This window comes from Paroedura picta, chromosome 8, assembly GCF_049243985.1.
Source record: "Paroedura picta isolate Pp20150507F chromosome 8, Ppicta_v3.0, whole genome shotgun sequence".
NCBI lineage: Eukaryota > Metazoa > Chordata > Lepidosauria > Squamata > Gekkonidae > Paroedura > Paroedura picta.
In genome coordinates, this window is record NC_135376.1 from 102,318,882 (window position 1) to 102,344,238 (window position 25,357).

Here is a 25,357-nt window from a genome sequence, read left to right on the forward strand (position 1 = left end):
ATTTCCTGCCTTTTCTCTCCTGACTCTATAGCCAGGGCAAGCTGAGAGGGGGGGGGGCAAGTGAAGCACAAGGCTGCTTGTTTATCTTTCCTTTCCTGTGTGAGCGGGGACAGGGGGGAGAGGAGGCAGCCGCTTCCCAGAGAACATAAATCCAAAAGACAAAGCTCTGTTCATAGTAGTGTGGGCTCTTGGAGTACAATCACTTAAAAATGGATCCCAAAATGAGGGCAAAAATAAATCCTGTGAGGGAATCCTGCAAGGGAACGTTTTCCTGAAGTCTTTGAACTGCCGCCCTGACTGATTAGCAAAAGACTACTGCACTACGACAGTACTGGAGGCACAGAGAAGGGGAAGGAAGTTAATCTGGCAAAATACCGACATCTACACTTTTGGAGCGCTTTTCTCAGGTGTAGCGAGTTATGGCTCCTGGATATCATGGGGGGATAGGTAATGTCATCATGAATCTGCCATAATCTATCATTTACATGTTCTATGTAAATACTCCAAAATGTTTTATGTAAACTGCCCAGAGCCGTAGGGAAAAGTGGTATAAAAATCCAAATAAATAAATAAATAAATATACAGACATCGCAGAGGGAAAATTTAAAACACTCAGTAACAAAATGGCCTTGGAGTACAAAATGAAGCAGGGCACAGGCTGGTAGAAGTTTGTCAAGAGAATACAATGGTCATAGCAAACACTCTTTTCCAACAACCCAAGAGACGACTCTACACATGGACATCACCAGACGGTCAACACAGAAATCAGATTGACTATGTGCTCTGCAGCCAAAGATGGAGTTCTATACAGTCAGTAAAAACAAGACCAGGAGCCGATTGTGGTTCAGATCATCAGCTTCTTGTTGCAAAATTTAGGCTTAAATTGAAGAAAGTAGGGAAAAGCACTAGGCCACTCAGGTATAAACTAAATCATATCCCTGACGAATATACAGTAGAGGTGACAAATAGATTGAAGGAATTAGATCTGATAGAGTGCCTGAAGAACTATGGACGGAGGTTCGCAACATTGCACAAGAGGTAGCAACTAAATCCATCCCAAAGAAAAAGAAATGCAAGAAAGCAAAATGGCTGTCTGAGGAAGCTTTACAAATAGCTAAGGAGAGAAGGGAAGTGAAAGGCAAGGGAGAAAGAGAAAGATACACCCAATTGAATGCAGAATTCCAGAGAAAAGCTAGAAGAGATAAGAATGCCTTCTTAAATGAACAGTGCAAACAAATAGAAGAAAACAATAGAATGGGGGAGGACCAGAGATCTTTTCATGAAAATTGGAGATATGAAGAGAACATTTCATGCAAAGATGGGTATGATAAGGGACCAAAATGGTAGGGACCTCACAGAAGCAGAAGAGATTTAAAAAGGTGGCAAAAATTATACAGAAGAACTATACAAGAGCGATCTTAAAATCCCTGATAACCACAATGGGGTAGTTACTGACCTGGAGCCAGACATCCTGGAATGTGAAGTCAAATGGGCCTTAGGAAATCTGAGCAACAATAAAACTAGTGGTGGGGACAGCATTCCAGTTGAACTATTCAAAATCTTAAAAGACGGTGCAGTAAAAGTGCTACACACAATATGCCAGCAAATTTGGAAAACTCAACAATGGCGACAGGATTGGAAAAGGTCAATTTACATTCCAATCCCAAAGAAGGGCAATGCCAAAGAATGTTCAAACTACCTCACCACTGCACTCATTTCTAATGCTACCAAAGTTATGCTCAAAATCCTACAAGCTAGGCTCCAGCAATATGTGGACCGAGAACTTCCAGAAGTACAGGCAGGATTTCGAAGAGGCAGAGGAACTAGAGATCAAATTGCCAACATACGCTGGATTATGGAGAAAGCTAGGGAGTTCCAGAAGAACATCTACTTTTGCTTCATTGACTATGCTAAAGCCTTTGATAGTGTGAAGCACAACAAATTGTGTCAAGTTCTTAAAGAGATGGGAATACCAGAGCATCTTATTTGTCTCTTGAGAAATTTATATGCAGGTCAAGAAGCAACAGTGAGAACTGAACATGGAATCACTGATTGGTTCAAAATTGAGAAAGGAGTTTGGCAAGGCTGTATACTGTCGCCTTGCCTATTTAACTTGTATGCGGAGCACATCATGAGAAATGCGGGATTAGAGGAGTCACAATTTGGGATCAAGATTGCAGGGAGAAATATCAACAACCTCAGATATGCAGATGATACCACTCTAATGGCAGAAAGTGAAAAGGAACTAAAGAGCCTGTTGATGCGGGTGAAGGAGGAGAGTGCAAAAGTTGGCTTGAAACTCAACATCAAGAAAACAAAATCATGGCATCCGGCCCTCTCAATTCCTGGCAAATAGATGGGGAAGAAATGGACCATAAGGAAGGCCGAGCATCAAAGAATTGAGGCTTTTGAACTCTGGTGCTGGAGAAGACTCTTGCGAGTCCCCTGGACTGCAAGGCGAACAAACCGGTCAGTCCTAGAGGAGATCAGCCCTGCCTGCTCCTTTGAAGGCCAGATCCTGAAGATGAAACTCAAAGACTTTGGCCACCTCATGAGAAGGAAGGACTCCCTGGAGAAGAGCCTAATGCTGGGAGCGATTGAGGGCAAAAGAAGAAGGGGATGACAGAGAATTAGGTGGCTGGATGGAGTCACTGAAGCAGTAGGCGCAAACTTAAATGGACTCTGGGGAATGGTAGGGGACAGTTGGTCCCTTGCTGACGGACTCACTAATCGGGAGGCGCATCGCGCCTCCCGATCCGCCCCCATTCCACCTTGGCCGAATGCGCCCCCATGCCGCCATTACCTCCTTTGGTTTCAGGGCGGACGGCCGCTGCAGTGCCGCCCGCCCAGGAAAGACCGGCCGCCGTCCTCCTCATGCTGACTCCCGCCGCCTCCAGACTTTGCCAGGCCGCCCGCCATCCTCCTCACGCCAACTCGCACCGCCTCCTCATCCAGACAGCAAGGGACGCCGCCTCCAGCCTCCCGCCTATCCTCCCGCCGCCTCCAGCCCCGCCAGCCTCTACAACGCCGGTCCCCAGCCCACACGGCCGGGACCGGTCCACACAGCCACCCTGTTGCTGCGCGCCGCAGCGCTGCTGCCCATGACCGCACCCCCTGCTGCCACACGCACCCGCCCTGGCCGTCCTCCGGACGTCGTGAACATGGTGCCTTCGAGCGTCGCCACCTGTGCCCAACACACACCGACGGACCCCTCGCCTGTGCCATCGCCTCCTCTTCAAACAACACGGCAGGCCACGCTGCGCCACGGGAGAGTGCCGGGCCCGCCGCCGCGCACTTGCTTCCCGCCCCTCGCCTACCGTCACCTCCTGGCCCTGTCCCGCCATGCACCACAAGAATCCCTCGCCCCGCTAGTGCCCGCTGCATTCAGCCTGCAGCGGGCTTATTTACTAGTTTATTTATAATTCGGTTTCCAGGACCGGCCCTCTCAGCCCAGCCATCCTGGGGCAGTGTACATCAAATAAAATCAACATAGTTAAAAATGGCTCTATAAATTCTTTAAAATTCGGCATCCCTATCTTACCCACATTGCTCCCCCATTAGTTGTCAGAACTAGACGGTACAGAAGAGAATGTTTAGAGGGGGGTTCTTGGATGTTCCTGGTGGCCTGGGCTCAACTAAATGCCTGCTTTACAAGCCCTGCAGAACTGAGCAAGCTCTAACAAGGGTCCATGTCTCCTCCGGCCAGGACTGAAAAGGCCCTGGCCCAGGTTGAGAGCAGGCACACTTCTCATGGGCTGGGGAACACCAGCCTGTTGGAACCTGCAGAGGGGCATACCTGGAGAGGTGGTCCCCCAGATACACCGGGCCCAGGCTGCAAAGGACCATAAAGGTCAAAAACAACACCTTGAACCTAATCTGGTACTCCAATGCAAGCCAATGCAATTGCCTGAGTACTGGGCATATGTGAGCTCTCCATGGTGTACTAGGGAGGACACTGGCAGCTGGCTTTTGCATCAGCTGTAGTTTCTGGAGTGGAGACAAGGGAAGGCCTGTGTAGAGCGAGTTACGGAAGTCCACTCTGGGGTGACTGCACCATGGCATGGATGACTGTGGCTAGGCGATCAGGTGCCAAGTAGGGTTCTAGTAGCTGAGCCTGACAGACGTGGTACAACACCTGCTAGCTACTTTGGTGACTTGAGCCTCCATAGAAAGGGAGGCTCACATATCACCCCTGGATTCCTGGTGGACTATGGAGCAACAAGTCACATGGCATCCAGGTTGGGCAAGCATGCTTCCTCCACTGGTCCCTTCCAACCCACCCATGGGACTCCGTCTTTCAAAGGTTCAGCTTCAGGCGGCTCAGTTTCAACCCGTCAGCCACGGCCTCCAGCCACCTGGCAAGTTGTTCGGTGGGGGGTAGTTCGGTTGGCTGCCCATTGGGAGGTAGAGCTGAGTGTCATCTGCATGTTGATGACACCCAAGCTCAAACCTTTGGGCCGGCTGGGCAAGAGGGTACATGAAAATGTTGTCAATGGTGTTTCATCAGACTGGAGGGAGGCGAGTAGCGGGGTACCTCAGGGCTCAGTGCTCGGCCCGGTACTTTTTAACATATTTATTAATGATCTAGATGAGGGGGTGGAGGGACTACTCATCAAGTTTGCAGATGACACCAAATTGGGAGGACTGGCAAATACTCCGGAAGATAGAGACAGAGTTCAACGAGATCTGAACACAATGGAAAAATGGGCAAATGAGAACAAGATGCAATTTAATAAAGATAAGTGTAAAGTTCTGCATCTGGGTCAGAAAAATGAAAAAACATGCCTACTGGATGGGGGATACGCTTCTAGGCAACACTGTGTGTGAACGAGACCTTGGGGTACTTGTGGATTGTAAACTAAACATGAGCAGGCAGTGTGATGCAGCGGTAAAAAAGGAAAATGCCATTTTGGGCTGTATCAACAGGGGCATCACATCAAAATCACAAGATGTCATAGTCCCATTGTATACGGCACTGGTCAGACCACACCTGGAGTACTGTTTGCAGTTCTGGAGGCCTCACTTCAAGAAGGACGTAGATAAAATTGAAAGGGTACAAAGGAGAGCGACAAAGATGATCTGGGGCCAAGGGACCAAGCCCTATGAAGATAGGTTGAAGGACTTGGGAATGTTCAGCCTGGAGAAAATGAGGTTGAGAGGGGACATGATAGCCCTCTTTAAGTATTTGAAAGGTTGTCACTTGGAGGAGGACAGGGTGCTGTTTCTGTTGGCTGCAGAGGAGAGGACACGCAGTAATGGGTTTAAACTTCAAGTACAACGATATATATCAGGAAAAAAATTCACAGTCAGAGTAGTTCAGCAGTGGAATAGGCTGCCTAAGGAGGTGGTGAACTCCCCCTCACTGGCAGTCTTCAAGCAAAGGTTGGATGCACACTTTTCTTGGATGCTTTAGGATGCTTAGGGCTGATCTTGCATAGAGCAGGGGGTTGGACTAGATGGCCTGTATGGCCCCTCCAACTCTATGATTCTATGATTCTAAGGCAGAATCAGCTTTAAGCATCCAGGACAAGGATCTGTCCAGCCGCTGCTTGAAGGCCGCCAGTGAGGGGGAGCTCCCCACCTCCTTAGGCAGCCCCTTCCATGGCTGAACTAGACTCCTAGAATCCTAGAGTGGGAAGGGGCCATCCAGGCCATCTAGTCCACCCCTGCTCAGTGCAGGATTAGCTTCAAGCATCCAGGGGAAGGATCTGTCCAGCTGCTGCTTGAAGACGGCCAGTGAGGGGGAGCTCCCCACCTCCTTAGGCAGCCCCTTCCACTGCTGAACTAGACTCCTAGAATCCTAGAGTAGGAAGGGGCCACACAGGCCATCTAGTCCACCCCCTGCTCAGTGCAGGATCAGCCTCCAGCATCCAGGAGAAGGATCTGCCCAGCCGCTGCTTGAAGACGGCCAGTGAGGGGGAGCTCCCCACCTCCTGAAATTGAAGATGGATCTCTCCAGGTCTCCTGTCGTGATATAATATCATACTTCCTCCTATGAAATGGGAAATCAGAACATTCAGTCATCCCAGAATCTTGCTCCTTACTTGTGCCACAGAAGCCTGAGGATTTCGAATAAGGTTTTTGAGGGAGCGTTGAGATACCCAGTAGAGCTGGGTGAAGAAACCGTTTGCGTATGTCACTTGAGTCCCCAGCCTTGGCTTCTTCCTAGGGATGCCCGGGGCACCTTCCCATCTCTGCAGTTCTTTCCTCAGGTCTTGGTACTGGCTGGAGGTTATGTATTTCTCATGCAGAGAATCCACCACAGTCTTCACCACACCCTCCTCTTCCTCCTCCTCTACAGGATTCTCACTGTCGGTCTCTGAAATGAAAGCTCTCAATCAGCACAACTGATACCTTGACACTCTTGTTGGTTTCTTAGGGACGGGAGGACCCTTTTCATAATTTATAAAAAGAAGACAGAAAACATAAAGCACCAAAGTCCTATTGGCAGATGAGGGGGAAACTGCATAGTGCAGGGGTTGGACTAGATGACCCATGAGCTCCCTTCCAACTCTATGATTCTATGATTCTAACCCCAAATCCTAATATTAAATGATGCCTCAACATCAAATTACTCCCCCATTTGTCACAGTTCTCATCACAACACAGTTTTTCATTCTGCAGTTTTATGAATCATTGGGAGCAGGTCCTGTAATCTCAGGGAAGGCTGAGTTTCCCCTCCCAGGGCAAGCAAGAGTCACCCTCGTCCATGTCCTCACCAGTGTGGCTTTTCACATCGGTTCCCTTGGACTTCTGGACACCTCTTCCTGCTGCCACTGCTGTGGAGTCTCCATTGATCACATCCAGAAAAAAGTCAGCGGGGTTGTTGAAGGGTTCACACTCATACCCTTGGGGGATGGGGGAGAGAGAAGAGAACGGAGCATAATTTAGAGCTAAACTTAAATGTGAAATCTGAAGCCGTATTTAGGAGAAACGAGCTGGTGTGTTGTAGTCCCCATTTCACAGAAGAAGAAGAGCTGGTTTTTACATGCCATTTTTCTCTACCAGGAGGCCCAAATAGGGTTGTGCAATGGGGCCGCCAAAGTGGCCGTTCTCACCCGTTGCAGCCAGCTACTTACAAACACCTTTCCCTTCCTTTCTCCACCACTGAAACCCTGTGAGGTAGGTAGGACTGAGAGAGCTCTGAGAGAACTAGGACTGGCCCAAGGTCACCCAGCTGGCTGCATGTGGGGGAGGAGCAGGGAATCAAACCTGGCTCTCCAGATTAGAGTCCGTTCTTTAACTAGTGAACCACTCTGGCTCTCTGGCAAGTGTGCTTCCAAGCTGCACGCAACTCATAGTGACACCATAAAGTTCCCACTTCTGGGGTTTTCAAGGCAGTTTGCCATTGCCTGCCTTTGTATAGCAACCCTGGACTTCCTTGGGTCAGAAGGGCCAGGCTTCCGCCATATATGTGAGCGAATGTAGATGCCTGGGATTCTTGGCTGCATTAATTCCCTACCTTGCCTGCTCTGGTTTTCCTCTGACTTCACACCTCCCACTCCCCATTCGCCTTTGCTACAAGTGTCATTGACCATCCCTTTGACAGCTGAGATATTTAGGCTTTGAAGATCTCCCACCCTTTCTTGGGTTCTCAGGGGAGAAGGTTCAAATATATGCTGAATCTGTATTGCTTTGACACAGTTCTGACAAGGAATTGTTTAGGTGAACTTGCTTGGTTTCAATCAACTGTATCTTATGCTCTACGTCAAAGATTTGTGTATTGGGCAGTTTGCAGAAACCTCACCCCTTGGTGATCTGCCCTCCCAGGGCTGACCAGTTTAGCTTCCAAGGTCTGACAAAAGCAGATGGCCGGGATTACTCAGTCAGCACAGCTTTCTCAAGAACAAGTCATGTCAGACTAACCGTATCAGGGGAACGATGTAAAAGCTTTTGATAAGGTTTCACATTATATTCTTCTTAGCAAGTTGGTAAAATATGATATGGATCCTATTACTGGTAGTTGGATCGAGAACTGGTTCACAGATCACACCCTAAGGGTGCTTGTGAATGGAGAGGAGAGATGAGTGGAGTGCCTCAGGGATCTGTCCTGGGCCCTGTCTTATTCAACATATTCATAAGTGATTTGGATAAAGGAATAGAGGGGATGCTTATTAAATGTGGAGGTGATACTAAACTGGGAGGGGTAACAAACACACCAGAAGACAGAATCGGAATAGAGGATGATCTTGACAGGCTAGAAAACTGGGCTAAGATGATTAAAATGAAATTCAGTAGTGAAAAATGACAAGTTCTGCATTTGGGAAGGAAAAATCAAATGTATGATTATAGGATGGGATTATAGGATTATAGGACCTGTCTTGGCAGTAGTATGTGCAAAAAGGATTTAGGAGTCTTAGTAGACCATACATTGAACATGAGTCAGCAGTGTGACTAAGTGGCTAAAAAGGCAAATGGAATTTTGGGCTGTATCAAACGGAGTATCGTGTCCAGTTCACAGGAGGTGATGGTACCGCTTAACTCTGCTCTGGTTCGATCTAACTTATAATACTGTGTTCCGTTGTGGGCACCCCAGTTGAAGAGGGATGTAGACAAACTGGGACACATTCAAAGGAGGGCAACGAAGATGGCGAGGGGCGTGGAGACCAAGACGCATGAGGAAAGGTTGGGAGAGCTTGGTCTGTTTAACCTGGAGAGAAGACATCTAAGAGGGGATGGGATAGCCATCTTCAAGGTCTTGAAGGGCTGTCACATAGAGCAGGGGTAGTCAACCTGTGGTCCTCCAGATGTCCATGGACTACAATTCCCATGAGCCCCTGCCAGCATTTGCTGGCAGGGGCTCATGGGAATTGTAGTTCATGGACATCTGGAGGACCACAGGTTGACTACCCCTGAGATAGAGGATGGAGCAGAGTTGTTTTCTGTCATCCTAGACCAGAACCACTGAGATGAAATTAACTCAAAAGAATTTTCAGCTAAAGACCTGGAAGAAGTTCCTGACAGTTAGTAGTTTCTCAGTGGAACAGGCTTCCTCAGGAGGTGGTGGGTTCTCCTTCCTTGGAAGTTTTTAAGCAGAAGCCGGATTGCCACCTCACAGAAATGCTGCTTCTGTCTATTTAGGTAGATTGTGATTGGCTGGTCAGAAGGGACTCTGTCTATGCTTGGCTCTTGTGGCCCTTTCTTGCATGCCCAAGGAAATGCTGATTGCCTCTTTGGGGTTGGATTTCCTCCAGGCCAGACTGGCCATGGATTCTGGTTTGGGGGCATCATCTGGGCATGGAATTGAGGTCACTGTGGATGGGCAGGTAGTTGTGAATTTTCTGCATTCTGCAGGGGGTTGGACTAGATGACCCTAGAGGTACCTAGGGGTACCTTCCAATTCTATGATTCTAACATTGGGCTAGTTGGGGCTATCATGGCTACACAGATGGTCTATAGACCAATATTTAAATGTTAGTGGGAAAGTCTGGATTCCACTATGAAGAACAGATGTCCAAAACACAAATGGGAAATAAAACCCCATGAATATTAATAGGGCCCAAAATTCCAACAGGCGTTCTTAGCGGGCCAATATCCGATGTCTCTGCCGGTTGCAAGCAGACCTGACATGCAAGGGGCTCCCCGCAGCTTTACACCCAGCATACATTCCAAGAACACTTCTAATGAAGCCTGGTTGGTCTTCAAGCTGCCCCTGGGCTCACATTGCTGCTTCAGACCAACAAGGCTGCCCACCTCACCCGAGCCTCTTGGGAGAACTGAGGAAACTTACCCACAGACCGGAAATACTCCACGGCATTCTTGGCTGGGCCGTGGTAGAGAACCTTCCCCAAGGCCAGCAAGGTCAGGCTATCGAAAAGCTTGAATATGGAATAGCGAGGCTGGTGGATCGAGAAGATGATGGTTCTGCCTCTTCTGGAGAGCCTGTGAGGGAAGGGCAAGGCCCAGGGCTCAAACGGCCACCCACAAAAACAGGCAAGCCTTCAAGAAGCCTCTCACGGGCCGTATGGACCCTCCTCCTGACCGTGATGGGAGGAAACGGGCTTCCACTCACACTCTGCAGCGAGGAAAGGCAAAGGCCTAGGGGGAAGCTGCCATCGCCCTCACGAGGGTTCAGTGCTTCGGAGTGGTTCGGCCACCGCAGTGATCACCGAAGCCCAAGGTGGCCAGCGGCACCGAGAGGAGAGGAGAGGAGAGGAGAGGAGAGGAGAGGAGAGGAGAGGAGAGGAGAGGAGAGGAGAGGAGAGGAGGGGTGGTGGCAGCAGTGCGCCAACCCACGGCTGCCACCCCTCCGCTCCACTCCGCCACCTCTCTTCTCTGCGCTGTGGTGCTGGCCGCCTCGAGCTTCGGTGATCACTGAGGCAGCTGAACCACTCAACCCGACCTCACATCCTAGTTTTATGGAATAATTCCCTGGTTTACATGCAGATTTAGCTCCTTCTCCCCACTTCATTCATTCATTCATTCATTCATTCATTCATTCATTCATTCATTCATTCATTCATTCATTCATTCATTCATTCATTCATTCTTTTATACCGCCCTTCCATACGGCTCTGGGCGGTTTACATAAAGCGTCGTAGAACAGTTACATAGAACACAGAACAATACAATTTCAGTACAAAAACGGCTCCTGGGAGTTCTTCATGCAGAGAGAGGCTGATTCTTCATTAGGAACTGGTGTTTCGTGTCTCCCAAGGGTGGGCACGTTTGCTATCCCAGTGGAAATAGAACCCCTCTTGCCTGCAGGGCAGATAAGCTGCCTGACTCTTTGGGGGACCCTCCCGCTCTCTCTCTGCAGCACTCGCTGCCTACCAACAAGTGCGAGCGAAGCCTTTATTCTGTCTCCTGAAGGACAGGCCGGACGGCCGGCTGCCTATTAGAGGAGCAGGGGGAGCTGCTCTCGGCCTACAGATGACCCGCAAATAAAAGGGAACCATTTCCTCCTGGCTGGTAGGTGCAGCCCCAGAGAATGCAATGGTTTACGCCCACTAAAGTCATGCTCACATACAGAAAGCCCTCCCAATGGTACAATACTGGATAAAAGTGGGACAGCACAGAAAAGCCAAGCACAGTGATTTCGTTTGGTGAAATGGTTCTGGTTCTGGTTCGATGAGGTCTCTGTTTACTATATTATATGCACACACAAATAGAGCCCAACTTGGAAGGACAGGCTATAAAAATAAAATTGTTGTTATTTCTCAGTGTTTTTTCCCCACTTCTAAAAATGCAGTGCTTTATGCATACTGAATTATTACAATACCAGTCAAATTGGGCTGTTTCAATTCACTCTTTTAGGTGCCCATCCCAAGGAAAGTCTCTCTTGTTCACACATAAAGGTAAAGGTATCCCCTGTGCAAGCACCGAGTCATGTCTGACCTTGGGGTGACGCCCTCTAGCGTTTTCATGGCAGACTCAATACGGGGTGGTTTGCCAGTGCCTTCCCCAGTCATTACCTGTTTACCCCCCAGCAAGCTGGGTACTCATTTTACCGACCTCGGAAGGATGGAAGGCTGAATCGACCTTGAGCCGGCTGCTGGGATCGAACTCCCAGCCTCATGGGCAGATAGCTTCAGACAGCATATCGCTGCCTTACCACTCTGCGCCACAAGAGGCTCTTTGTTCACACATACATGGGGTCTATTGATTTGGAAGCCAGAAGCAGCCAACCAAAGTGACACATAACAACTGCACTGCTTTTTCAGAGTGCTAAACTCAATGTGTTCATAGTTTAAATGTTTAAATAATGGAAGGGAAGCATATGCAACTGAGTCCCCAAATTTGGCTAAACTTCTGGCCCATTACCTGTAGTTGATCGGGAGCAGGGCTCACGGTCACCTACCTGGGCAGTAGGGCTGTCCAAACTGGGAGGTCAGGCTCTGGTCACCAGAGAGGTGGCGGCACAATTTGCCTATTCATAGCCGTACCTACCTGAGGAAGCAGAGGCATTGCCCCAATGAAGGAGAACAGGACCTTGTTTGGTTGTTTGGCTTTCTCACCAAGGAAGACGATCCCGGAAGTGCTTCCGGATGTTTCTTACCTCTTCAGCAGGAGGAGCACTGCGTTGGCTGTGCTTGCATCCAGGCCCGTGGTGGGCTCATCCAGGAACAGGACTGGGGGCTCCGTGATCAGCTCCATCCCGATGTTGGTCCTCTTCCGCTCTCCACCAGATACTCCTCGGATCAGTTCAGTTCCTACCTGCACAGGAGGAGTTTAAAGTGTCACCACCAGACAGCAGCTTAGCCCCTGCAAGCTCCACCCATTGGCCACCAGGAGTGAAAGTCCTGCCACGTGCAGATAGCCAGGCAATCTCAGAATAAGGGGAGAGGACCCTCTGCCTGCCTTGTAGAAGGTCCCAGGCACAATCCTTGGCAGCAGCTCCAGTTCAACAGGACCGAGCAGGAGGCAACCTAGTGGTCCTGGCCTGACAGAGGCTTCCGGGTTCCAGCACTTTCTCTGCATCGTGCCTGCTCTGTGTCTTGTTTTTCCCACAGCCAGTCACCAGGCCTAATCAATCCGAGTCTCCAAGCCAAAGAGGCTGGGAACTGCCTTCAGCCGGACCCCCTGAGGATCTGCTGCCAGTCTGAGCACACAGAGCTTCATGTATGTTCAACTGCCCACAATCGAGAGCAGCTTTTCAACAAGGGAGGTGGGAGAAAGTTTGTTGGTTTAGGTGCTTTGCAGTCTGCCTTTCTCACAGAAGCTGGAGGCAGATTACATGGTGCAGGCTAATGCAGCCGGTAGGATGAGATGTCTAATAAGCAATGTGGACCAGGACCACGGTGGCATCTGGAATAAGCCCTCTCTCTGCTCTCCTTAGTAATGCAACCCTAGCAACTGAATTTATGGAAGGAATGGAGTCCCTGAAAATATCATAGGACCTTGTAATGGGTACTGAAGTCCTCTGTATGTCTCTTGAACTTCTGGCCCCACTGCTTACTGTTATTTCCTCTCTGACAACGGAAGACACACATCATGGCTCTGATGAAGTGGAACCCACCACGAGCCACTTGTGGGAGTGGCGGGCTATGAATTTAAGAATTAAAAAAAAAACAGTATGAAGTTTGAGTCCAGGGGCACCTTTAAGACCAACTAACTTTAATGCGGAGTATAAACGTTTGTGTCCATGCACTCCGGTAACACCAAAGTTTAACATGACCTTGTTGGTCTTAACCGTGCCCCTGGACTCACACTTTGTTCTATGGCTTCAGGCCATCAATGAGGCTTTCAGGTGCCTCTCAAACTCTCATTTGCTAATAAATAAGCAGGGTGATGGGAAGGAGGTGGAGTTTTTCCTCTCCTTGTAACTGGGAAAGGCTTCATGCTACTGATGGGCTACATGCAATGCAAACAAATGTTGGCCAGAACCATTTCAGGTGTGTGTTGGGGAGGAAGGTTCAGCACCTTCTTCCTGCATGTTTGGAGTCCTAAACTGAACTGGCTCCCATGTGCTCAGGGATTCCACTCAGAGTATCAGGATTCAGAATGCCCTTCTGGTCCCTTAAAGCCCAGGGAGTCTTCGCAGGAAGGCCTGCAAGCAGCTCCGATAAGCTTAGATTCTGCCAAGAGCCCTTCAGGCTCCGGAGCCCCCCTCTCCCCCAAGAGGAGGTCACCTTAGAATCCGCCACTTTGCTCAGCCCCAACTCGTGGATGATCTGGGTCACCCGCTCCTCTTTCTCTGGGAAGCTGATTGAGTTTGGGAGCCTCAGGGCTGCGGAGAAGAGCAGATTCTCCCGCACGGTCATCGTGCCCATGACAACATCATCCTGAAAGCAAAATCATCCGGGAGAGTTAGGAAACTCTTGCACAAGCTTCCCTGTAACAGGAACCAGTCAGGCAGAAATTAACTGCAGGGAAATCTCTTCCTGGCATTGTGAGACTTCGTTCACTCCAAGAAAAGCAAACCTTTCTAGAAAAGTTTCTTTATTAGAGCAAAGCAAGCTGCTACACATAAGGCATAGTTAGAACTAACATACTGAGTACCAGCAGACACATATAGGGTTCAGGGGTGGTGCCCCCCTTCCTGGGAACATAAAACCAATACCCTGGAAAGGAAGTCACAACACGTTGATAACAACTATGGGTGAGAAGACAACGGGAAGAAGGGAGGGAGAAGGGAGGTGATTAATGTTAAGGCATCTGGCTTGCTTGGGAAACTACAAAGGGAATTCCTCCTTGGGTGTTAGTTGGGCCTAGGCACGGCAAGGTAATAAATCTGAACAGGACGACATGCTACTAAATCATGGCAGAAATACATGTGGGATTCTGACAGGCACGGAGATCCAACAGGGAAAACATTGCCTTGCAATCTTGGAATGCAAACCGGAGATTCCAATAGTGAGTTCGGAACACCGTAGCTGGTAATTTTGAGTAGGGGAGCCCGCCCCCAGGTGAGGCCTAGCAATCTCCTGGCATTGCACCGACCCACATTAGTCCCCCTGGAGAAAACAGCTGCTTGGATGGGTAGACTCCATAGCCCTTTACCCAGCTGTGGTCCCATTCCTTCCCAGACTCCCTTGTCCCAGGCTCCAGCCCACTTCACCAGGAATTTCCCCATCCAGAGTTGGCACGGCAGGCTTGTAAAGCAGCACAGCTCCTGTCTTTGTGGCCGAGAGCTTCAAATCCCTGACAGCCTTTGGGAAATGATTAACCTTCCAGCTTCCATAGACATCTAATGTTATCTCTCTCAACAGCTCGGTTGTCACAGGGTGTGTTCCAGGGTGGTGGATATGACATTCTGTTGGGCTTTGGTGTGTAGGGCGGAGCTGTCAGTCCCACAGCACAGAGTTCCTCACTAGGCAAATATTTGTAGAATTGGTCTATTTATGTAACCCACTCTTCCCCAGGATGACCTTTGGCAGCTGGCTTATTGTTCAAGCTGCCCTGTGCGTTATAAAGAAAGAGCAGGAAACATTCTGATGCGACTGAGAAATCCTGACCCTTTGCCCAAATTTGTAGGGTTTGTGCTGAAATATATAGGTCAGATACATAGCTATCCATACAATTGCAATTGCCCTTCCCCTCTCTTTAATTACAAACACCTCCAGTAATTCACTTTGCTTCTTAGTGGGGTTAGGAAAATGCTCCTTGAAGCAGGAGCCCCTCCACCTGATTCTGCTCTCCTCAGTGCCGCAGCCCCACCTTATTCCTTCTCCTTCCCCAACCTGCAGCTGCACAGAAGCAGCCGACAGCGCTGCCCTTCCACCAGCCTTAGTGCCCTTCCACCAGCCTTAGTGCCCTTCCACCAGCCTTAGTGCGGGAGAGGAAACGGTATAGCAGGGAAGAGCTGCAGCCCTGGGCTGCTGACACACCAGGGGAGTCCGGCTGCCGACACAATTCTGTGTGGAATTGCCATCACAACCAGGATTCCAGACTATCCGTGTGGTAGTAGACACAGTCGACTTGTGGCGACGAAGCTTGTGCGCTTCGGTGCGCTTCGGCTGCGCACTGCGGCACTGGCTGCTTCAGGCATGAATGGCCGCCAAAGCCTAACAGCAACCCCAACCGCGTGGGACTTCCTAGCCGAGAGAAGCGCAGGCGTTGTCCTTGCCTGGCTCTGCAGAGCAACCCTGGGCTTTGTTGGGGTGTCCCATCCAAATACTGACCAGGGACAGCCCTGCTTAGCTTCCACGACATGACAAGATCAGGCCAGCCTGGGCCATTTTCTGCCCTGGCTTTCCTTTCACATCTAACAGGCATTGAAGCCCCCCCCCCTCCAAGTTGTCTTCTGGCCTTCAAGATTCTCCACTCCTCTTAATTAACATCGAGGATGCAGTACTGCATAGAAATAACACAATCCCTTAAAAATAAACTCTTTGAGAAACCCTTTGCCTATTTGCGGGGACTTCTGACAAGCAGTACTGTTTGTGCCCATCTTGACAAGCCTCTCCTGCCCAAGCAAAAGTTGTTAGGAGGTGAAGGCTTTTATCCTGTCTCTGAGCCTCAGAATCCAGAGGGGGACAGATAGGCTCAGTCACATCCCATCTCTTCCCTCTCTTCTCTGTTGCTTCTCTTTTGTCTCAGGAAATCTTTCTTCTGCCTTTTGCCTTCTTTCTCTTGGCTCCATGCAGGGCGTGGATTCCTGCATCTCCATCAATCTGAGTTAGTCAGACTAGAACTCCCCCAGGGATGATTTTAGGAACTTAGCAGCCAAAAAAAGAGGAACCTCTCCTGGGCTACAGCAAACAAACCTATCCTAGGCTATACAATTTAACAATGAACGAAGATGGAAATACAGTATATCTTATAAAAAGGTAAAGGTATCCCCTGTGCAAGCACCGAGTCATGTCTGACCCTTGGGGTGACGCCCTCTAGCGTTTTCATGGCAGACTCAATACGGGGTGGTTTGCCAGTGCCTTCCCCAGTCATGACCGTTTACCCCCCAGCAGCAAGCTGGGTACTCATTTTACCGACCTCGGAAGGATGGAAGGCTGAGTCAACCTTGAGCCGGCTGCTGGGATCGAACTCCCAACCTCATGAGCAAAGCTTTCAGGCGGCTGCCTTACCACTCTGCGCCACAAGAGGCTCTATTAGTATATCTTATAGCTTCTTTTTAAACGCAAAATGGTTTTTGTATTAGGATCAACTAGTTTATTAATTGTTCAAGTAAAAATATACGGTATAAAATGTCAGTGTGCAAAACTGTACATTGGCATTTGTAGTCGTCCAGGACACCAGTCCAGATTCAGACACCGGGTGTGGACGCCCCAACGGTGATTCACTTGAAGAAGAAGAGTTGGTTCTTAGATGCCGCTTTTCTCTACCTGAAGGAGTCTCAAAGTGGCTTACATTTGCCTTCCCTTCCTCTCCCCACAACAGGCACCCTGTGAGGGAAGTGGGGCTGAGAGAGCCCTGATATTATTGCTCAGTCAGAACAGCCTTATCAGTGCCGTGGCGAGCCCAAGGTCACCCAGCTGGCTGCATGTGGGGGAGCAGCAGGGAATCAAACCACACTCCTAACCACTATACCAATCTGGCTCTCTTGCTTGAAAAAGGACACAAGCCGGAAGATTTACAATTCTTTGGAGTGGAGCAAATCTCGAATGTTGGACACCACAAGATGGACATTAACAAGATCTTGAGACAACGTGAAAGTTTTTATATTTATTTACTAGATACTTTGATCCCTAAGGGTTTAAACATGAACTGGGAACTTTCTTGCTTTCTGTGAGACATTAGCTTTAAGAGACACAGGTGCTGCAAGGTGCAGCTTTGACGATCTGAGCTTAATTTGTTTAGGTCACTCATAGCCCTGTTGGAGTGTTCTTATAGCTTAAACCTTAACCTGTTTAGGTAATTCTTAGCCCTTGACTAAGCTTTCCCATAGCTTAAGGCTAAAAGCTGATATGCACATAGTCAAAACAGTGAGATTGTAGCTTTAATTAGCCTAAGTGTGGCACAGAGCCCCTTTTACGGCTTGAATATAAGTACTGCAGACGTTTCACTCCCCTTTCCTTTGAGTCATAGGCAGATAGATAACTTCAAACTACATAGTGGTTGATATAGGTAAGAGTTCATGGCCAGTTGTTATAATTAAGAGCCCTAGAGGTCTCTATTTGGAACTTTCCTGCTTTTGGTGAGACTGTAGCTTCAATAGGTATAGGTGTGGCACGGAGTGACTCTCTTGGCTTGGGTATAATTACCAGAGGCAATTCACACTTCCATGCATGAGCAAAACTGCTGCGCATGCACGTTGTGCTTCCCTGCTTCCCTCCCCCCCCCCCTCCCGCAAAACGAAGCTTGCCGGGCTGCAAGCTAATCGGCTTTTGCGGCTGATTTGCTTGTGGCCTGGGAAGTTTCTTACTGCGGGGGGGGGGGGCGGGGGGGGGGGAGCCGCGGCCCGGTGGTTGGGGACCACGGGCGTATACAATGTTGGAAGATGAGCAAGTGAATAAGTCTTTGATGTTGCAGATGATGTTGTTAGGTCCAGTGATTGTGGCATTGGAGGGATCACTGACCTAGACAGTTTTATTTCTCCCATGTTTTTGTGAACTACAACTGAATTCGAGGGGACTGATCAGCTGTTTTGGCAAAGAATTATCATATGGCTGTATTTGGATGTGTGACACAGTTTACTAATTAATTTTTACATAATTAATTTTTGCTTTATATTTCCACTGTCATGATGGCAGTTCATAGTCTGAGGAAGAGTGCTTGCACTCGAAAGCTCACACCTTGGATCCATGTACATACATATATACATACATACACACACTCTACCTATTATTCTCTACTTCAGTTTTAACAATAGATAGATAGATAGATAGATAGATAGATAGATAGATAGATAGATAGATAGATAGATAGATAGATAGATCGATCCCCCTTCAAGGATCGCTGCCTTGCCATGACAAGGGGGCTTGCGTTGCTCAGTGAAGTTATGAGCTATGCCGTGTAGGGCCACCCAAGACGGACAGGTCATAGCAGAGAGCTCTGACAAAAAGTGATCCACTGGAGAAGGAAATGGCAAACCACTCCAGTATCTTTGCCATGAAAACCCAATGGACAAGTTCAAAAGGCAAAACGATATGACGTTGGAAGATGAGCCCCTCAGGTCCGAAGGTGTCCAATATGCTACTGGGGATGAGCAGACGGCTAGTACAAGTAGCACTAGTATGAATGAAGCAACTGGGCCAAAGCCGAAAGGACGCTCAGTTGTGGAAGTAACTGGTAGCAAAAAGACAGTCCGATGCTGTAAAGGTTTTTATTCCAGAGGAACCTGGAATGTCAGATCCATGAATCAAGGCAAGCTGGACGTGGTTAAACAAGAAATGACAAGACTGAACATCGACATTTTAGGAATCAGTGAACTAAAATGGACAGGAATGGGTGAATTTAATTCAGATGACCATCAGGTATACTACTATGGGCAAGAATCTCTCAGAAGAAATGGAGTAGCCTTCATAATCAATAAGAGAGTAGGAAAAGCAGTCTTGGGATACAATCCCCAAAATGACAGAATGATCTCAGTTCAAATCCAAGGCAAACCATTCAACATCACAGTAATCCAGGTCTATGCCCCAACCACTGCTGCTGAAGAGGATGAAGTTAACCAGTTCTATGAAGCCCTACAACATCTTCTAGAAGCAATGCCAAAAAATGATGTGCTTATCATCATGGGGGATTGGAATACTAAAGTAGGAAGCCAAAAGATAACCGGGATAACAGGAAAGTTTGGCCTTGGAGTACAAAATGAAGCAGGGCACAGGCTGGTAGAATTTTGTCAAGAGAATACAATGGTCATAGCAAACACTCTTTTCCAACAATCCAAGAGACGACTCTACACATGGACATCACCAGACGGTCAACACAGAAATCAAATTGACTATGTGCTCTGCAGCCAAAGATGGAGAAGTTCTATACAGTCAGTTAAAACAAGATCAGGAGCAGATTGTGGTTCAGATCATCAGCTTCTTGTTGCAAAATTTAGGCTTAAATTGAAGAAAGTAGGGAAAAGCACTAGGCCAATCAGGTATGAACTAAATCATATCCCCGACGAATATACAGTAGAGGAGACAAATAGATTTAAGGAATTAAATCTGATATACAGAGTGCGTGAAGAACTATGGACGGTTCGCAACATTATACAAGACGTAGCAACTAAAACCATCCCAAAGAAAAAGAAATGCAAGAAATCAAAATGGCTGTCTGAGGAAGCTTTACAAATAGCTAAGGAGAGAAGGGAAGTGAAAGGCAAGGGAGAAAGAGAAAGATACACCCAACTGAAAGCAGAATTTCAGAGAAAATCTAGAAGAGATAAGAATGCCTTCTTAAATGAACAGTGCAAACAAATAGAAGAAAACAATAGAGTGGGGAGGACCAGAGATCTTTTCAAGAAAATTGGAGATATGAAGAGAACGTTTCATGCAAAGATGGGTATGATAAGGGACCAAAATGGTAGGGACCTAAGAGAAGCAGAAGAGATTAAAACAAGGTGGCAAAATTATACAGAAGAACTATACAAGAGCGAGCTTAAGATCATGGCATCCAGCCCTCTCAATTCCTGGCAAATAGATGGGGAAGAAATGGAGATAGTGACAGATTTTATTTTCCTGGGCTCCAAGATCACTGCAGATGGGGACTGCAGCAAAGAAATTAAAAGACGCTTGCTCCTGGGGAGGAAAGCTATGGCAAATCTAGACAGCATCCTAAAAAGCAGAGACATCACCCTGCCAACAAAAGTGCGTTTAGTCAAGGCTATGGTCTTCCCAGTTGCAATGTATGGCTGCGAAAGTTGGACCATAAGGAAGGCCGAGCGTCAAAGAATTGAGGCTTTTCAACTCTGGTGCTGGAGAAGACTCTTGTGAGTCCCTTGGACTGCAAGGCGAACAAACCGGTCAGTCCTAGAGGAGATCAGCCCTGACTGCTCCTTAGAAGGCCAGATCCTGAAGATGAAACTCCAATACTTTGGCCACCTCATGAGAAGGAAGGACTCCCTGGAGAAGAGCCTAATGCTGGGAGTTATTGAGGGCAAAAGAAGAAGGGGATGACAGAGAATGAGGTGGCTGGATGGAGACCCTGAAGCAGTAGGTGCAAACCTAAATGGACTCCGGGGAATGGTAGAGGACAGGAGGGCCTGGAGGATCAGTGTCCATGGGGTCGCGATGGGTTGGACACGACTTCGCACCTAATAACAACTAGATAGATTTATGAGCTCTAAAATGTTGATATTTTATTTCAGACTATAGAATTAGTGAAGGACTTGATCCTCATTACATATTAGCTGGTACGACTTGGTCCTTTAGTATTTTCATTCTGATAGGTAAAAACAATTTTCTTGATTCATACTTATATTTTAATTTATAGGATGCCTATTGGGACAATGACATTTGATTTCTCTATGTGCTTAAAATAGTAATACGAGGTATGTACTGTTGGAAATTGGAGTAACCAATGCGTAAGGATAAACACGTTCTTCTCTTTTGAACGTAGGAAATAATTACTGACAAAAAAGTATTAATTGCATTCTTTCATATTCAGGAAACAACCACTGATGAAAATGCTACATTGAAAATTGTACAAATCTAGAGTCCGTTTTGGTTGTTTGACTACTATTAAAAAGAAGATATAAGATATCCTGTATTTGCATCTTCATTCATTGTTAAATTGTATAACGGTTTGTTACATCCTTCCTTTGGCTGATTTTATGAACTTAGGCAGATGGAGAGTGGGTGGGCAGGTAGTTGTGAGTTCCTGCATTGCGTTGGCCACTGTGATGACCCTTCCAACTCTATTACAATTTCTGCACAAGGAATCTTTTGTGTCACAGCCCCCGAATGTTGTCGGCTTATTGAGCCCCCTCCAAATGACATCGACAACATTCGGAGGATGGTTTGCGATGTGGCCATTTTAAAGTGTGATGTGGTCAGTCTAGGAAAGCTGATTTACCGCCCTCTGTTGTGTGTCTCAGGGTTGAGCAAGCGGCCAGGGATAAGAACATATGGAGGGGCAAATGCACTATAGTCTGTTGTTTGCTGTCCCGCCCTCTCTGCTTGCTCACCATTTCCTGCAGTAGTTCAGCCACCACCTTTAAGTAACAATTGCCGCCGTGGCCCAAACTGTCAACCTCCTGTCCCTTCCACTCCTCTTCTCACCCCGCTGGTCCATGCGCCTCCCACTCAGCCTTCCCCGTGAGCCTGGGCCCTCTAGCTCCACGGAGACTTCTGAAGCATGGGCGCCACTGCTGCCGTCCCCCCCCCCCCGCACATGCACATGCACATGCCATGAGGCCTTTTTGCCACCCCCCCCCCCGCGTACACACACACACCTCCTGGTTGTGAGGTGTGGGGGAACAAGGCCACAGGGCGACTGGCAACTGAGGTGGGGGCTGGGCTAACTCCCTGAAGTGGGGCACAGCTCAAAGGAGTCATAACAAAGAAATAACAGCCTGGACTTCAAGGGACAGGAAGGTGGGGGGAAATTAGAGGGCACTAAAAGGGAGGAGGTGAGGAATGTTGTGGGGGGGGGAGGTTGGTATGCGTAAAACACAAGGGCAGGAAATCAACCTTGGGGTGTCAAGCGAAGGCATCTGGGCTACATCAGGGTACAAAGGCCAGCTAGCTGAACACTCCAACTTACAGCAAAATGTAATAATGGCAGGAACACATGGGGGTTTCTGACGCTCAAGGCGAAAGCGAAAGCGCAGTGCCCCCCTGCCCGGAGCAGGAAGTCAGGGAAGCACGTGTGCGGGTGGGGGAGGTGGTGGCAGCAGTGGTGTGGCAGCATGAGGGATCGCATGTACGTGTGCTGAGGGGAGGCCGCAGCAGTGATGCCCACACTGCAGAAGTGTTCATGGAGGAAGAGGACCAAGGCAAGGGGGAAGGCTGAGGGGCAGGCAGAAGGACCAGTGGGCTAAGAAGAGGAGCGGAAGGGACAGGGGTTTGACGGCTTGGGCGGCGAGATGGCCATGGCAGTGGTGGTTACTTAGATAAAGCTGGTGGTTGATCTACTGCAGTGGTGGGAATCTGCCTCCCTCGCCCTGCTGAATTTGTGTGTGTGTGTGTGTGTGCTTTGTCTTGTGTGGCAATGCATATTCATTGCCACACATAGCTTTCAAATGTTTTAAAAATTAAAATTCGTGCTCGGGGGAACTTTGGAGGCACACAAACCTCTGATTGGTTGCCCCCGTTGATTGACAGGCTGAGGAGCTGTGACTAAAAGAGTGCGTTGCTCTTGCTAGTGCCTTTTACGCTGCTAGTGAGAAGGGGGAAACGTGAGATGCCACAGCAGAGTGTGGAGGAAAGAAATGGCTGAATTTATTATCACGCAATTAAGGGTAGGAGACTTCATGCGATTTTGCCCCATGTGCGGAAGTGAGTTATTAGTCCATGATTCTATCGCGAGCCCCTGCCAGCATGGCACTGGCAGAGGCTCATGGTAATTGTAGTCCTTGGACATCTGGACAGCCACAGCTTGGCCGCCCACCCCTGCTCTAATTTATCCTGTCTAGAATGGATTTCCTTACAATAAAGGGTCCATATTAGTTTGCAAAGATAAAAGGGTCTCTGTTGGTTTATTCTTATTAGAGCACATAAACAGCACTCTGTTAACTCACTGGAATATTCATAGTATTCCAACAAAGGTCCGATGGAAGATGCAGTCAAACGGGCTCCCCCCAGAATGGAGAGTCTTTGATCGTGACCTTTGCTTCCCCCCCTCCCCTGGCTCTCTTTTCTCCTGCTGCCGTGAGACACTCACCTGGACAACGTATCCTGAGATGCACTTGAAATTGGGCGGCTGCTGGGTGCCGTCAATAAGAACATCCCCAGACAAGCCAGCAGGATCCTTCCGAGCAGCCAGAACATCCAGAAGTCTGTAGAAAAGGAAGGGTTTCTCTGCTTGTTAGGACATCTTTTCTTTTGCTTACTGATTTCATCTCTACCTCCACCTTTTTGCCCCCACTGGGGTTCAATGAGCCTTACAAACAAACAACTGTATAACCCCTGAGCAAGCATGACCAAATGCAGGGAAGTTTAGTCAACAGCCAGTGGGTTGAGATGCGTTGAAAATGCCTCCTCCCCAGACCTCTGTGTACTCAGCAGTGAGTCTCACTGAGGTTAATGGGCCTTCCTCCCCAATCAGGGCCTGTAGCCTTAACAGCGTGTTTGTGTTAACAACCAACAGCCCTGTAGCTCAGCACACTGGGCGGCAGAAACACGGAGGGCCGACCCCAGAGATACTTACGAGGATTTGCCGCTGCCCGTTGGGCCCAGAATGGCATTCATGCCCGGCTTCATAATTCCGCTGGAAGGAAAAGGCAGGAGAAGGGAATTCCATCGATTATACTGAGCTGGCAGGGGGCATGGGAAGGGGGGGGGGTCCTACATCACTCTGCCGTGACACAGCGGGGCAATTCCTTGCATTGCCAGATCAAGAAGACGTGTCCTGCTAGCGTGAAATGGGGTGTACAGAATCATATGCGGGGGCACTGCGCTGTGGGCCAGTTTTTCTAAAGCCACGCCAACTTACTACACATTCTGAAGGATTTTCTTCTCCGCCGCTGTCCTCTTGCTCAGGAGTCCCTGGGACCGCTTGATGGAATACTGGATGTTGTGGAAACTCACAACTGAGCCTCGAGGGGAGCGCAGAGATTCCCTGGTTGGCACGGAACGCACAAAGGTGCCCTCTGGCCCGCCTGCATCCCCCGTGGTCTGGCAGGAGAGACCAGCCGCTGCTGCCGCCGCTGCGTCTTTGCTGAACTCTATGGGGCCAACGCTGACCAAGTCCTTGCTGTTATCCACCGTCGCCATCCGGACAAAGAGCCTGGAAAGCCACAGCAGTCTGAGTTTCCATTTGAACACAACGTCTGCATCCAAGTTGGAACTACTGGCGCCTTGGGGGGATGAGGAACGGTCAGCAATTCTGGAATCCCTACGGCAATTTCAGGGTTAGGAGCTCTGCTGGAATTACAGCTGCAGGGATCAGCCTTGGCAGAGGGGTCCCTCGCCCTCCCCAAACCCACCTCCACATCTCCAGGAACTTCCTAGCCCAGAATTGGCAACCCTGCCCATTGTCCTTTAATGAATCCTATCCTGCTAAAGCCTGCCCACCGGGCCCCTTCCCTCCCCTCCCAGGAGGGGGTCGACGTGCCCAGAGACCGTCCTGTCACCGATACGTGTGTGTCGCCCACCGGGGGGAAGCCTTGCGGGGCTGTGGAGAGACGCCGGGGCCGCGCGAAGCCCGAGAACCGCGTGCGAGTTCCGCCGGCACCAAGGCTGCATTTGAACCAGGCTGGCCGCTCCCGGCCCCGTCCTTCAGCCCGGCCGGCAGACCTGCCCTGCGCGGCGGCGGAGCGAACACGGCGCACATCGCCTCCTGGCCTGAGCCCTCCCGAGGCACAGCCGGCGAGCGCCTGCGGGGCTCCGGCGTCCTTCTCGCCCCCCAGGGAGGCCCTCAGAGGGTCGCTCCGCCGCCCGCTTCCCCGGCGAGGCGAGGGGAGGGAAGCCGCGCGAGGGCGCCTGGCCCCCAGCCCAGGAGGGGCCCCCACGGCCACCCCGCCGCAGCGCCCCGGCTCTGCCAAGGGTGCCCTGCGCGGCCGGACGCCTTGTGGCGGCGGGCGGAGGGGGCTCCTGCGGGGACGTTCCAGCACCCGCCAGCCCCTCCCACCCCGACCCCCCCCCCGAGGGCCGCCTTACCCGAGGCCGGAGCGAGCGTGGCCGTGGCTGGGCGCCCTCCTGCCTCCCTCCCTCCCTCGCTCGGCGCGCCTCTCCCGCCGGCTGCTGCGGGCTGCGCTGGCGGCCGTCGGGGCTGCTGCTGCTGCTGCTGCTGCTGCTGCTGTTGGGCGGTCAGGGCGCGGGGGGGGGAGGGAAGGGAGTCGAGGCGGCGCCGGGCGGCGGGGCTGGAAAGGGCGCGGGCTCGACGGCCCCCTCCGCCCCCCGCCCGGCCCTGCCCTGCCGTCCCG

General features: G+C 49.7%; 1 protein-coding gene across 2 annotated transcripts in view; it reads right to left on the reverse strand.

Moving 5' to 3' along the window:
* The window catches only part of LOC143844073 (broad substrate specificity ATP-binding cassette transporter ABCG2-like), a 40,601-nt gene extending 15,244 nt beyond the window's left edge, over window positions 1–25,357 (reverse strand). The window contains exons 1-9 of one of the 2 annotated variants that reach the window (XM_077351092.1): window positions 25,092–25,357; window positions 23,926–24,219; window positions 23,641–23,700; window positions 23,155–23,269; window positions 13,572–13,724; window positions 11,999–12,156; window positions 9,731–9,882; window positions 6,720–6,848; window positions 6,045–6,319 (exon numbers count right to left, since the gene is read on the reverse strand). In XM_077351092.1, the coding sequence (XP_077207207.1) occupies window positions 6,045–6,319; window positions 6,720–6,848; window positions 9,731–9,882; window positions 11,999–12,156; window positions 13,572–13,724; window positions 23,155–23,269; window positions 23,641–23,700; window positions 23,926–24,206 (1,323 nt within the window). In that variant the 5' untranslated portion in view covers window positions 24,207–24,219; window positions 25,092–25,357. Of the gene's footprint in view, window positions 1–6,044; window positions 6,320–6,719; window positions 6,849–9,730; window positions 9,883–11,998; window positions 12,157–13,571; window positions 13,725–23,154; window positions 23,270–23,640; window positions 23,701–23,925; window positions 24,220–24,586; window positions 24,981–25,091 lie in introns of those variants that run through there. The other variant, XM_077351091.1, reaches the window with a different exon arrangement.